Source organism: Ornithorhynchus anatinus, chromosome 19 (genome assembly GCF_004115215.2).
Source record: "Ornithorhynchus anatinus isolate Pmale09 chromosome 19, mOrnAna1.pri.v4, whole genome shotgun sequence".
NCBI lineage: Eukaryota > Metazoa > Chordata > Mammalia > Monotremata > Ornithorhynchidae > Ornithorhynchus > Ornithorhynchus anatinus.
This window is the reverse complement of record NC_041746.1, coordinates 27,253,286-27,268,192: the sequence shown is the minus strand read 5'-3', so window position 1 is coordinate 27,268,192 and position 14,907 is coordinate 27,253,286. Positions and strand designations below refer to the sequence as shown.

Genomic DNA, 14,907 nt, shown 5'->3' with positions numbered 1-14,907 from the left:
TAGCTGTTTTGGATTAAATCAGAACATAAAGACTCATTTCTTAGGCACAAGCAAAGGAATGCTCCTACTGAAGCATATCTGCTCACCCACACCCCTCCAACTTTGTATTGCATGGTTATATTAAAAAGCAAAACAACTTTCATTTTCAATAGGATTATTATTGAACCAGCAGTATGTATTTTGGTAAACATAAAGTAGAACAGTAAAAACAGACTTTTCCCCATCAACTAGGTTCAATAACAGGATTTTCAGTTGAATGGTGAAAATGACCTTTCATTCCTTCTGACTGAATTGAGGGAAATCTTGGAGAACCAACCCTGCAGAGCACTGCCAAGTTTTACTCAATGTTCTTTTAAGGAGGGTCTATCAATCAATCAATCTATGGTATTTATTGAACTCTTGCTGACATAGCATTGTTCTAAAAAGCACTTGAGAGAGCATGATACAACAGAGTTGGTAGATATGTTCCCTGCCCAAAAGGAGCTTACAGACTAGAGGGAGCCTACTGCTTCTGTCATTGGGTTTGAAGTGAAAATCCTGTCACTGAGTCCTCTAGACTGTAAACTCCACCTCTAGCCTGTAAACTTCTTGTGGGCAGGGAACGTGACTACCAACTGTTATAATGCACTTTCTCAAGTGCTTAGTAGAGTGCTCTGCAAACAGTAAGTGCTCAACAAATGATTGTTATATTGATTGACTGATTGACACACATCATTGCCTTAGAAAGACAGTTTTTAGCCATGTAGGTGCCAAGAAAACCAGAGATGTCTTTTTTTATATAAAGGTGCAAAGCCAAGTCTGAGATATGGTCAGTCATAAAAAGCATGATGGCCAGAGTTGGGAATCTTTGGAGTTCTCCTGTGGTTTGTTGTGTATTTAATCATTTTATCGGACAGTTGTTGTCTATGGTAACAATCTACTCACTGCTGACGTGCAGCAGCTAGTGGCTAAAGAATAACTTAGTTCCTGACAAACATCCCTTGACGTTTGAATGTTTGTTTTTTTCCCCCAATGTCAATAATTGGGCTGAGAGTGATTTTTTTTTTCCCCTATTAGGGTACTGCAGAGCTATCACCAGGCAGCCACCTTGCAAATATCTGAAAGGAAGCACTTACTGAATCCCTTTGGTCACTGGAATGCACAATCAAAGTAGGGGTCTCTGAATGCGCTGACAGAAATGAGACTAAGTGCACTGCTCAAGCCTGAATTAGTTTATATAGCAGCTCAAAGTGCCCAGGGGATTTATATACTGAGCACCCTGGGTTAATTGAATATCTTATACTGAATTAGTCAATCATACATTAGTTTTGTCTTCAACTCCCACACAAAATACATCATGGGCAAAGACATGAATGGCAGAAAGAACATCAGGAACAAAATGAAGTGATCATTGCTATTCCCAAGCACAAAGTAATATCTGTGGATCCATTTGGCACTTTTCATCAGTCAAGAGATTGCACCTGGAAATAAAAATTCACACATGCTGCACTTTTCAGGGTAAATTTAAGAACTGCAAGAAGTTATCAACACCTGAAACCAACTGAACACCTGGCCATTGCAAAGCAGTTTTAAATTTAAAAGCTGGGGAAGTTGCCAGTGCAGGTGCTGGTAAATTTAGATGTGCATAACCCATGGAAAAATTTATGAGGAGGCTGGCTGGTGACTAAATAGTGGATTGTCATCAGTACATTAATGGCAATCACTCAGAATAATCACCAACTTTTAAAACCTGAGCTTGTAACTATTTTGAGGACCAGTCAAATAGTGTGGATTCCACTATCTGGATTTTAACTTAAACAGAGAAGACTGGTTTGCTTAAAAACTCTGAGGGCTGGTAAACATGTGGGGTAGAAGGGATGCTAACCTGCAACTGTGGCATCGATAATTTCAACTCTTGAAAAAAACAAACTTGCACAAACAGCCACACCCAATTTGAAAGGCAGGCCTGCCTGTCACCCAATTAAAATTTAAAATCAATTTATGTTGGAAATTACAGTGTGTTACTAATTTGGCTAAAACCAACAAACAAGTCCCCACACTGTGCTGGAAACCGCCTGAACATACATAAAGTATGTTTCTCAAAGAATAAATAATAAGAACACATAAAAGAGCAAGCTTATCTTCTTAGAGAAGAAAGGATTATTTTTTCCACACAAGCTTACTATGTCACTTACATACACACTTTACCATACTACTGTTTACTTGAAAAAGAATTACCTTGTCCAGGACTGTAGCCAAATGGTCCTTACAGGAAAGGGACTGGAATAACTCAATACACAGCAGAGAAGAAACTGAGTGAGGAAGCAATCGGTGGATGATCATTGGAGATGTGGCAATCCCAAAGACAAGTATTAGTGGAAATTCATGCAGGTACTGACTAGTTTCCAGGGGGCCAAAAGAAAAAGGAAATTGGAATTACATTCTAATATCCTTGTCAAAACAACATAACATTTCAATTCTCAATATGATAAAGTTCTGGCAGTAAAGAAAATTGTAAAACCTAGAAATGGTGAATATATGGACAGTTAGAAGATCATTAAAAAAAAGAGAGAGGGACAGAGCAGAAACTATAAGCATATCATTAAGCTAAATAAATATACCCATTAACTAGATAACTGTAAAGACTGATTCAAGCAAGCATGCATTTTGGAGGAAAAGCAAATCCATTTATATTCAACAATTTAGTTGGTCCTTAGCTAAATCCTAACATTGATCTGGAAATGTCGCTAAAATTGCAAGCATAAATACAATAAAAAATACCTGAAATATCAAAGAGTTTAACAAACTGAGAGCAATAAAAATTTGTCCAGAGGAGATCAGGTTGGGTATACTCAAGTGCTTGTTTTTGATAAAAGTATGAGGCTAGTAATTGAAAAGAATATAGGAAAGTCAAGGAAAATAGAAAAAGAAAAATGTAATAACCTGAGAAATCAAATACTCGTTTACAGTACATAAAGGATGCTACTCAGATGACCACCCTAAACCTGGGGTGTTATTCCTGGAAAAATGAACTTTTTTAAGATTTTCACTCAAGGCACCAAAACATTTCAACAAAATATTTTAAGGCTCATGTGATTTTCACTTATAAATTCCAAGTTTCTTTGGATAAGAGCTGAAGGATAGGCTGAAAATTGGCAGGGGGACTTCGCTGGCAAGGATGAAAAGGTGCCATGAATAATTTATTTCTCGACTTCATTATCAGTGATACTCAGATCAAGAGTAGGCTGAGGAGAAACAATTTTAAAGGAAATGTACAGAACACAGATTACGACAGCTTCCTTTTTCAGTGGGAAGGAACAGAATCAATCTACCCGTGGTATTTACTGTGCACTAACTGGGTGCAGAGCACCAAACTGAGTGTTTGGGAGAGTACAATAAAATAGAGTTGGTAGACAGGTTACCGGCCCACAAGGAGCTCATAGTCTAAAGAGACTGATTGATAAGCAACTAAAACACAAGCCCCGCATTTCTGAGGGAAAATGATTAGTGACAAATAATTAGGCCTTCTAACATTCTTAATTTTTCTCCAAGGATTTATCACCCATATATTGTCAAACTTCCTCTAATCCACTGAAACTATCTGCCTTTAGTGACAAATACCATTTAGTTACCATTCGCTGTGTGAAGAAGTGTTCCTTTTTGTTTGCTTGGAACCTTCCCTTTCAAGCCTCAACTAGCCAATGGCCTTGCCAAATAAAATGGGGCAACGGGGGAAATCGACTGGGGAATTGTGTTGGTGGGAGCTACGTTTGGGGTAGTACTGGAGAGACCTGACATTCAGGAGCCTTGGTTGAAAAGTACCCAGTTCTGCCATCCTCTCCCATCCCCTTGCCACTCCTCCCCACAGCTCTGTAGTAAGCACTCAGTAAATACCATTGACTGACTGACCGATGTGGCAACAAGAACTCTTCCCAGGAGTCCCAGTGCAGATGTAACATGGTTTTATATATTATCAAAAGGACATTTTTTGTTTGTTTTTCATAGCTTTCCTGCCATTGCCCACCATTTTATTGATTTTATTTTGAATTTTCGCCACATATTTTGCCAGTGCTTTGACCCGAAGAGTACATTCCAAAGCCTGGACGGAGAGTTCCCTGTCATGGATTTTGGATGGTTTCTCTTTGAGTTGGTTACTTTAAATTTATTCATGCTGAAGCTAGTCTGTCACTTTTCTGCCCACTCACTCAGCTTTAAGAGATCTTGATGCAGTTTGTCCCCATCAGCGCAGATTTCACGACCCACTATAGCTCAATGACAAATGTGAACCGGGAGATTTCCCCGTACAATCTCTCTGACAGAGCGTTTATCAAAATGTTAAATAAGACTGTTCAATAAACCTGTCCCTAGTACCGACCTCAGGGCAAATGACTGCACTTCATCCAGAAGGGGAGCCATTTCTCTTTCCCTTTGTTTCCTACTTTTCCATCATACTTCTGGGTAGATATACCACGTCATAATGACAAATCATGGCAGAATGTTGTTCAAAGCCATAAGAGAAGTCCTGGTAGAGATCCAGCTTTCCCAGGTTTGTCCAAGTCAGGAAAAGCAAGTGATTTCATTTTCCCTCAACTACTACCACCTCACTGCCTTTCTCTTCTCTCCTCCACCATACTTCCTGCTCCAACTCCCTCTTGCCAGGCCCACACAAATTTCAGAAACCTAGGATCTCTATCTGGACTTTTCCTGGGTGACTATTTGTAGGGAACTGGATCCTATGGCAAAGAAATTACTGAGCTGAAGGAGGGAAGACTAAGCAACAAATGTTTTAAAACTACCCAGATGAGTAAAATCATTTAGCACAATACTTCCAGTTCTAAATGTTTCCATTTTGTATTTTGATTAGAACATGATGGTCCAATTAGGAAAAATGCTTCTAAAACTGTAAGCCTTTTTAGAAGCAGTGTCAGAAGAAATTGTTGGGTGCATATATATAGTGGATAGGGTGAGCAGTACAACTCAAGTCTTCCTTAATGGGGGCTTACGTAAGAATGCAATGCCTAAGTTCTAGGAGAACAAGGGGTATATGAATTTGGAGTATCGAGATAAAAATCAACAAACATGTTCTTCCTACTTAGACTGTGAGCCTCTTGTAGGATAGAGACTGTGTCCAACCTAATTAACTGGTATCTATTACAGAACTTAGAACAGTGCTTGGCACATAGTAAACACTTAGCGAATAACATCATTATTATGAAAGGGAAGGGCTCGCTGACATGTACAATGGATCAGTCTTGGAAATTGATTCCTTATTAACAAAGGAGTTACTTCAGTGATCTACTTGATCTTTTAACAAATTAAGATGTGTTTTCCTTACTTTTTGATCTCCTTGTCACATTTTTTTTCCTTAGCTTGACTGATGGCTTAGTTGTGCTAGGATTTGGAAGTTGGTAAGGCTCTCCAGGTTAAAAGTCTGACTGTTCGTGCTTCTCTCTCATTACTTATTTTTCAGCAGCACTGCTGCTGTTCTGAGATCTCCCAAACCTATTTATTTTCTGAAACATCTCAAATGTACTTAAAGAGGAGGTACTCTTACCAAGTAAGGGCAGCAGCAGCTCAAAGCTACTGAAGGGAAGCAGATACCAGACCAGAATATTCAGCAACAACGATGAAGAAAGGTCAACCATTTTCTAAGGGTCAGAATCATGTATCAAGGTCTGAAACTGGGCTACCCTGAGGTCTGCCAAACACTGGTTTAATTTTCTCCTTTTCATTTCCATTTGTGAGCCAAGAATCAAAACCCCAATTGCACAGGCAGAGTTTGAAAATTTCAATATTTTTTTCATTCTGAGAGGCTTTGGTCTAATGAAATGTTTAATCATCACTCCTTCACTCTGAAAAAAGGTTATTTTTTAAAGCACCTTTGTTCTCGTCAAGATTTTTTGCTAATTAGGCATAAAAAACTTAAAGAAAGAAAGGTTTAGAAGAAGGATTCATATACCCAAAGTAGAGGGCCCATGATCACCTGCTGATAACTATGAAGTCCTGGAGTACTTTGGTGGAGAAACTTTCTATGTCCTTCAAGATAAGAACAATAGGAGGAGTTGGCCAATGGGAAGTGGAGGTCCTTTTTCTGCCTGGCAATTCCGTGCTTTTCTTCTTCTAGTCCATTAAATCAATTCAAAACAGAAGTTGAAAAAAAAGGTTAAAAGCTTATCACCCAAGCCATTGTTCATTGTATTTCCCCACATGATATATAGAAACAGACATCACGAAGAATCTCTCTGAAGACAGCAAATATAGACATTTTTTTAAAAAAAAGCTATTATGGACTGCAACTCTTGGCAAACATTAAGTTCTCTGCACACATTGTCTGGGGGAAGAAAAAAAAAAAGGGTGGGAAGGGAGAAAATTCCTGCATTGGAATTTTCCAAGTGCTAAAATGATCCCTTGAAATGACTGCAAAATCTACTTTTAACAAAAAGAAAGAGGGAGTGAAAATATAAACACTTATCAGTATCACTGTCACATACATTTGATAGGAACTCCAAATTGTAAATGGACTGAATATCAGAACTGCAAATTTGGGTCAAATTCATGAACTGCAGCAAACATCGGGCTGACTCATTCCCTATAATGCCCCTATTGGTCTTTTTCTCCAAAATGAAGAAATTTAGCAAAAAAAACCGATTGTTAGAAAATAACCAGGACCTCTTATAATTACATTGTGCAGTCACCCAAGGATTACACAATTCTCCACAAACAGGATCTTACTGAGCTTCCAAAGAAATCCATGAGGAAGAATGTGAGAGATTTAGGGTTGACACACTGCACAAAATTTGGCTTTTCATGCCTAAAGTTCAAATGTCAGAGAAGAAAGCACAGAAAGGGAAGCTAGCATGCCCATCTTAATAATGGAGAAGCCTTGAATTCTGCCTGGGAGGCATAGATAGGGGGAGGAGAGAGGAGGATTGTTGGAGCAAGCCAAAGGTGGCTACAGTTAAGGAACTCAGCAGTCAACTAGAGACAGGGTGAGTTAGTTTGCAGTTAACCTCTACCCATGCCTGAGAGGAGAGAGAAATAAGACCTGACTGTCTGGGAACTAGTTTGCCCAAGTGAGAAACTTAAGAGAACAGGAGAAAATGTGTAAGGCAGAGCGGTAAGGGTTTGAGCATGTATTCAAGTTCTTTTTGTGTGCGTAGAGGCATTCTTGTTTGACATTGGACCTGCCTAGGGATCTGTGCATTAACATCCTTGAGACCTCATAAGAAATATATATTACTAGACTTGTCCCTTACTGGGCAACTGGGAAATGACTTGAACTCCAGCTACGCTGTGACTCTCAGTGTAAATTTTATTATACCAATTTATTATTACCTCTGATACGTATACAGCAGCTAGCCCCAAGGGGCTCAAAGCATATTACAGGTTTTTCCTTTTTAAAAATATAATGAATCCTCCTGGGAGAAGAAAGTAATGTGCTGGCACCAGAATTCTATTGCACAAATAGAGAAACTGAAGCACCATACAGATAAGTGGCTTGGACAAGGTCCCATAGCCAGTCAAAGTAACAGAGCATGCAACAGAATCAAGGATTCCTCACTCCCAGAGCTCTGACTTAGTCATTAGATCATATTTCCTCAAGAAAAATGTCCTTGTAAGAAACAAAGCTCTTACTGGAAATTAGCCTGCATACCAAGAAAGGGAACACTTTTAAATTCCCTTGTCCTCAAGGGAAATAAGTAGCTGCTATTAAATTAACAACTAGTACTGTGTGTGCTTGTCCTTATTAAAATAAGACATTGTTATGTCGACTACAATTCTCAGACTCTTCAATCATAAGCCAATTACTGCATGGAAAATTGCCAATTTACACATACCTGTGTGACACTCCTATACCAAATGGCAAGAGAAGCCATGGAACATCGGATCCTTTTCTGAGACGACTGAAGAGGAGCATCTTCCTCTTGGGACTCCACATCTACAGTGCATCCCATCAGCTGGGATATCAGCTTTTGCAAAAGATGTTTCACACCTACAGAACCCCAAAAGTGAGAATTAACTAGGCTATAGGCACAAGCCTCCATTTCAGTTTCCTTCTCAGCTTATTTCGGAGTGCCTTGTTTCCTTCCTGTCCTCCACAATCTATCCCCTCAATGCAAAAATCTATTTAGCACTCCATATATTATTGGCTTGGAATCTCTTTGGGCAGGGTTCCCTTTTCTTCCCCTTTGCCTAGCACCGGGTACAGTGTCAAGGCCCCCAAATTGGTGACGGCAAGGATGTAAATCTCCTAGCTAAACTCAGAAATGAGTACCCACATTTCATTCTGTTCCCTTGTGGCAGAATCCTGGGCTGCCAATTCAGGGCTTTATGGTTTTCTTCACCAAGGAATTGCATCACTGAAGAAATACTTTACTTTTTTACTAGGGACATTTTGCTGATTTTTTTCATAAGGATCCAAGGCTCAAGGGGGCTAGAATCTTTTTCCTGCTGTACTCTTTATTGAGAAACTCCAGAGAGGAAAGAATTAAACAGTAGGAGAGATTTGAGACTATTAGGCACCCAAGACACTTCAATTTGAACTAATTACTCAAGTCTAATTACCCCGGCAGCCTTTAAGTGAAAGGCAAAGCCATTGTCTAACACAGAATGAAAGCTGATTTTAAATATATCTATGAAGAATGAGTTAACCAATGTATATGTTTCATAATGTTTATCAAGCCAACAAAGTGATCTGAACTTCCACAAAACCTCTACTTTACCTGGACATTCTTTAGCTTGCAGCGAGACAACATATGGAGTGATGTTATTTTGAAGAACCTCTGTTAAACCTTTGAATGTTAAATCGTGATCTGTTACATTGACACCTACAGGGGAGGGAATCAAAACTGTATTAGGATGAGTCAGCACACTAAATGAAGCTACAATATAAAGACATCTGGATAGCAGATAGAAGGAAAATATAATGCACTATTAAAATTTCACAACTACATCTCGGCAGAATAGGTCTCTCAAAAAAACTACCAAGGGAAAGACAGACATGCCTGTGTGGCCTGAAAAACCACTCAGCAGCACTTTAATTCCATTTCTAGGATGCCATCTTTGGGGTTCATTTACTAACTCAGAGTACCTCTGCCTTTCAAGCAGGAAGGTGCCAAAGGCACTGTGGAAAACCCTGCATGAACGGTAAGGAGTCTTAAATGGCTCCTTCAGCCACAGAGTTAAGGTGTTCTTATGGTGTTTACCACCAAACTATTTGTTCTGAAGCTTTTTGTGATTTCATCTTTTCTCTTGTGCTCCCGGCCAACCAACCAGCCCCCTTCCAGATGATCAGTCCACTGAGGGCCAAGAACTGAGTCTTGTTCATCCTATATTGTAATTACCTTCCCCAGGAGTTGGTTTAGGTGATTGGAGTAGGCGCCCAATATATACTTCTGAATGAACAAATTGCTGGGGGCTATAACAATCCTGGGGGCTCAGCTTTTCACCACCACATGTGACCAGAATTCTCTTAAAGCCCAGGGAAACTCCAATTGGATCTCACCCAAATCTTATTTCTGAGGATTTCTGGAGAGAGGAGGGAGGGGCTGGGAGAGGGCCTAAACCTCTCCCTGTCTTCTTGGAACCCTGTGGAGTCATAAAAGAACTTCTGGCTCTAACTCCTATACCTCAAGGGTCACAGCTTGGCCACCTAGAGCTAAGGAGGCAATGTGGGAGTTGCTCATTCCTAAGAGAGATTTGTTGGCTTGCACGGTTCACTGAAGCAGTAAGACAAGCCTACTGGCCTCCACCCAAACCGAGGCCAGAGGAGCTCTGAGGTGCAGGGGCGGGGTTGGATTCCTTGAGTTGTCACAGGGTGGTTAGGGACGGTTGTTGGAAGGCTCTTCTCATTGAATGGTATATGGGACAGGGACTGTGTCCAACCTGATTATGTTGTAACTTCTGTAGCGCTTAGAACAGTGTCTGGCACATGGTAAGTGCTTAACAAATAGCACAATTATTATTATTACTACTTCGACTAGCAGAGCTGGCCTAAGGGCCGGCTCTGTTTGGACACATGACTTCGCATCTTCCCACTTCAGTTTGTGGGAAATCAGCAGCCCTATACACAACGCTTCCAGAGTCTGATAGAAAATATTACCTTCAGGGCTGCAAATGGTTTATGCACCTTTTATTTACACCAAGGGAGTAACTCACATCCTCAGTAGGATCTGGTCTATTAACATAGAAATGCTTTGAGATTTTAGCTGATGGGTACAAAATATTAACCCAATTACTATGTTAATTGGGTGTCCAGGAAATTATTCTGGGGAGAGAACAATTATTTTCACCATAAAGCAGTTTACGATGATTCTTGTAGTATTGGGCATAAAAAGAAATACATCTTATAAATAATACAGACCATGTGAGCTCCTATAAAGGTTTTCAATTGGAGATCTCAATATAATTTACTGACCATTTTCCAAATCCTTCCATGTAAATGATGCTAACATTCATTCATTCATTTGTACTTATTGAGTGCTTACTATGTGCAGAGCACTGTACTAAGCGCTTGGAATGTACAATTTGGCAACAGACAGAGATAATCCCTGCCCAACAACGGACTCACAGTCTAAACTGGGGAGACAGACAATAAAACAGTGGGTCCTCCCCTTTATCCTCTCCTCCTTGCTCTCAAACAAACTAAAACATACCTAAAACGAGGGCAGCCGTTGGAATTTCTCTAGATTTTATCTGACAGCTCCAGTCTGTTGACTTCTTCAGAAATCCGGAGTGCCATTTTCTCAGAAATTCTATTAGGCTGTCAAATAGTTTTTTATTCAATTCCTCTTGAAGTTGCTAGAAACCAAACAGAGAGCTTTTATTAGACAGAAGTAAGAAGAACATTTACTGGTTTTTGAAAGGTCCCAAGGCAAATTGTCTAGGGTCCAATTCCAAGTAAATGTTCTGCTTTCCCAGGCAACTGCAAACAGGGAATACAATTTATTAGATGGTAGAAATAGACATGTTGACTTTTATGCTCCTCGGATGTTTTCGCTACGGGTCTTAATATCGCATATACTGCATCTCTTAGTGACCTTAGGAATGACTGACTTTGACTGAAATCTATTTTTAAAAGGTGATATTGCAAAGAAATTAAGAGGGGGAAAAATTTATGCTACGAATAGAGTGACCATGTATCCATCTAACCCTTTGCTCCCTGCTGGCAGGCTGCAGTCCCCATTATGATGGCCGTTTCCCTAGCCTTCAGTGGTATCCGCTGGCCCCGGAATCCCGTGAGAATAAGCCACCTAGCTGCCTCACCCCAGAGCGCACTGCACCAAGTAGATGTTCAATAAATGTGCTTATTTCTTGCTCGGGTGATACTGCAGGGATGAGGTCAGGGTGTGACGCTGTGACGACTGCAGAGTGTTGTGCTTCTTCCTGACCTAAAGTTCAACCAAACTTGCTCCTGATGGCCCTAGGCCAGGAAGTAATCGCTACCAGTGCGGCCTCTTAGAGTTTAGACAGCCACTATGTGGTTCCAGAGCCCTAACCCCAAAACAGGTTGCCTGAGCTGGGAGGACAGATGGCTTATCTTCACAGGCTCTGGAGGCGAGAGTGGCCTTGGGCTAGAAAAACCACAGTGGCTGCGTTGGTGGCTACAGAGCAAGTTGGGTGAGAACCTTAGCCTTCCTCCCCCTTCCCTCTGCTTCCCCACTCTTTTCCTCCTTTCTTTTCTCCATCCTCTTTCAATGCCTCCCCTCCTTCAGTGAAGTTTACCCCCAGCTTCAGAACGAAAAGTTGGCACCCTTGCTTGAGAGACAGAAGTAGTTATGAGCAGAAAGAGACTGAGTATGCATGAGGCAAACCCCATATTCATTTTTTTAAATGGCATTTGTTAAGTACTTACTATCTGCCAGGCATTGTACTAAACACTGAGATAGATTAAAAACTCCTCCAGTTACACAGTCCATGTCCCACAGGGGGCTCCCAATCTTAATCCCCATTTTACAGAGAAGGTAACTGAGGCACAGAGAAGTTAAGTGATTTGTCCAAGGTCATGCAGGAGATAAGTGGCAGAGCCGGGATTAGGGTCCAGATCCTCTGACTCCCAGGCCTGTGCTCTTTCCACTAGGCCATGTTGCTTCTCATTTAAAATGAAAAAAAAATTCCAAGCCCACAGTTTCCTAGCAGTCCAAACATGCCCCATTCCCCTTTTAATTATACCAAAAGGAGACTGGCTAATGCTCTATTCTGTGATTATATTTAGGTAATATTTTATGACTGGCTAAATTTGAGAGTGATTGTATGCCCATGTGTGCCCTGCGAAGGGCCTGGCTAGGTACCAAAAGGAATTGAGCCAGCCCTAGTGAGTTAAATTGAAAATGAGGTTGGGAATGCCATGGTCAATAAGCAGGCAGGCAGGCAGAACCTACTAGTACTCTTTATAGGCCACCTAGTGTAGATGCTCTAACCACCTGGTGGCCTCCAGGTGAACTTACTTTCAGGGGGGAATGAGAGGCAATAGGAGCAAACAGTCTACATAAGGCCAATACCCTTAGAGGGTTGGGGAAGAAGGGACGAGCCAGAAATGACTTTAAGTACTAGTCAGTCATAATTACTGAGCATCTACTATGTGAAGAACTAAGGGCTTGAGAGAATACAACACAAGAATAAACACACTTCCTGGCCACAGTGAGCTTACAGTTCTAGAAGGGGAGACAGACATTAATATCAATAAATTAGAGTTAGATGCTGTGGGGCTGGGAGAGGAGATGAATAAAGAGAGCAAGTCAGGGTGGCACAGAAGGGAGAGGAAGAAGAGAGGAAGGCTTTAGTCAGGGGAAGACCACTTGGAGGAGATATGCCTTCAATAAGGCTTTTAAGGGGAGAGAGTCATTGTCTACATTGAATTGTTACAATAGTCCCACCTCTGTTTCTGATTTCATCTGCTGCCATAACAACTGACAAGTGTCAAACCGTAGCTTGCTGTCTTCAGTCCTGCTTTTGCCTTCATTGAAGTAGTCAGCTAGGGACACAGAAAACAGTGCAAATCTTCAATTTCTTTTGCATGGCTATTAGAAAGAAGACTGTATGATATGGATGCACAACCTAGCCCACCAAAATATCTCAAAAGTTTTCCTCTGAAGAATTTGAAGATAACACTAACGATGAAGGTAACCTGTGAGTTACTCGCAGCTGAATAAGTCAGTGGGAAATCCACAGTCCCAGCCACCTGGACTCACAATATCCCTTATTGTGTTGCTGTATCACCTGGAGCTGTCTCCTCTTATGTTTCCTTGCCTCTCATATCACTTGAAGCTTTTGCTCAAAAAGAGCTACTTCCTTCTTGATGGCAGAGTGACATTATGCTGATTAATGTGGATGGAAAAGCTTCCATTCTAACTCAGACAAATTCAAATGAGTCAGAGAGGCAAATATTGCAAATGGCAGACAGCTTCATGTAGGAGGAAGCCATGTTAAGAGATGGAGAAATGGCTCATGCCTAGTGGAAAGAGTAGGAGACCGGGATTCAGGAGATCGGGTTCTAGAGCCAACTCTGCCCCTGGCCTGCTGTGCAACACTTCATGCAAGTCACTTAACCCCTCTGTACTTCACAATTTCCTCATTTATGAAATGAGAATTAAATAGCTACTCACCCTACCTCTTAGAATGGGAGCCCCAGTGTGGGACAGAGTCCCATCTGATCATCTTGTATCTTCCCTGGTGCTTACCAAATGTCATAATTATTATCAAAACCACTCAGGAAATAATCTTGATGATTAGAACATCTCTCTCTCTTGAGATCACTGACCTGAGAAATGTTTTTAAAGTGTTTTTGGGAAAAAAGCCCCAAAATGCAAGATGGTGCAATCAAATTACTGAGGAACCAATTGGGTCCCAGCTTTAAGAGAGAAATGAGGAGCTAAATACCCACAACTCTGTATTTTTTAATAGTGTTTATTTTAAAAGCCCTGTTTTGGGTCCAGTGTAAAGAGGATGGCTCTGGGAATCAGGAGACCTGGATTTTGGTCCCAGTTCTTCAAGTAGGGGAATACCACCAGTGGCAATTTTTGACCATTCACCCAGGGCATTCCATAGGGTGGACAAGTTCAGCAGGGATACTGAAAAATAGCTGGAAAATGTTTTTTATTTTTAAGGCATTTGTTAAGTGCTTCTTATGTTCCAGACACTTGTCTAAGTGTCTCAGACACATGACTCACGGTTTTAATCCCTATTTTACAGATGAGGCCCAGAGAAGTGAAGTAACTTGCCCACGGTCATACAGACTTCAAGGCCCATGCTCTCTCCATGGTCTAGTGGTCTCCATGGTCATGCTTCTCTAACCATGGATGGCAATAGAAGCAGCATGGTGCAGTGGAGAGAGCACGGGCCTGGGAGTCAGAAGATCATGGATTCTAATCCCATCTCCGCCACATGCCTGCTGTGTGGCATTGGGCAAGGCACTTCAGTTACCTCATCTGTAACATGGGGATTGAGACTGTGAGCTTCACATGGGAGAGGGACTGTGTCCAACACAATTTGCTTGTAACCACCCCTGTGCCTGGCACATAGCACTTAACTAACAAATACCAAAATTATTATTAGACTGCAGCAGCTACCCGCCTGCTGGGTTCTGGCATGTTGGCACAGTCCCTGCCTTCAGCTGCTGTCACTTTGGCCACAAATGGGTCCTGCAGGTCAAAACCCTTTGTGTGTATTTCACAATGAGCTGACCCCGGCCTGCCTATTTCCTCATTGCACTCCAGGCCCCAGTGAGACCACGACTGTCAGGGATGAGAGAACATGAGTGTGCTGTGTAAGTTATCAGCTCTCTAATCAAATCTTTACAAGTTCCACACCTTAGAACCAAGCCTTGTTGCTCCTTCTCAGAGGGAGACTATCAACATTCATTTTCACTTTATCAATTACTTAAAATCTGCTTATTTGATTTACTTAACCTTTTGGGTTTATTAGGTACAG

At 41.2% G+C, this 14,907-nt stretch overlaps 1 protein-coding gene across 4 annotated transcripts in view; it reads right to left on the bottom strand.

Annotated features, from left to right (window-relative positions):
- Positions 1–14,907, bottom strand: part of ORC3 (origin recognition complex subunit 3) — a 61,406-nt gene that overhangs the window by 34,704 nt on the left and 11,795 nt on the right. For 3 of the 4 annotated variants that reach the window (XM_029047214.1, XM_029047215.1, XM_039914773.1), the window contains 6 exons: positions 12,855–12,952; positions 10,635–10,779; positions 8,703–8,807; positions 7,818–7,972; positions 5,963–6,099; positions 2,218–2,377 (listed from right to left, as the gene is read on the bottom strand). In XM_029047214.1, the coding sequence (XP_028903047.1) occupies positions 2,218–2,377; positions 5,963–6,099; positions 7,818–7,972; positions 8,703–8,807; positions 10,635–10,779; positions 12,855–12,952 (800 nt within the window). The remainder of the gene's footprint in view (positions 1–2,217; positions 2,378–5,962; positions 6,100–7,817; positions 7,973–8,702; positions 8,808–10,634; positions 10,780–12,854; positions 12,953–14,907) is intronic. The other variant, XM_007670745.2, reaches the window with a different exon arrangement.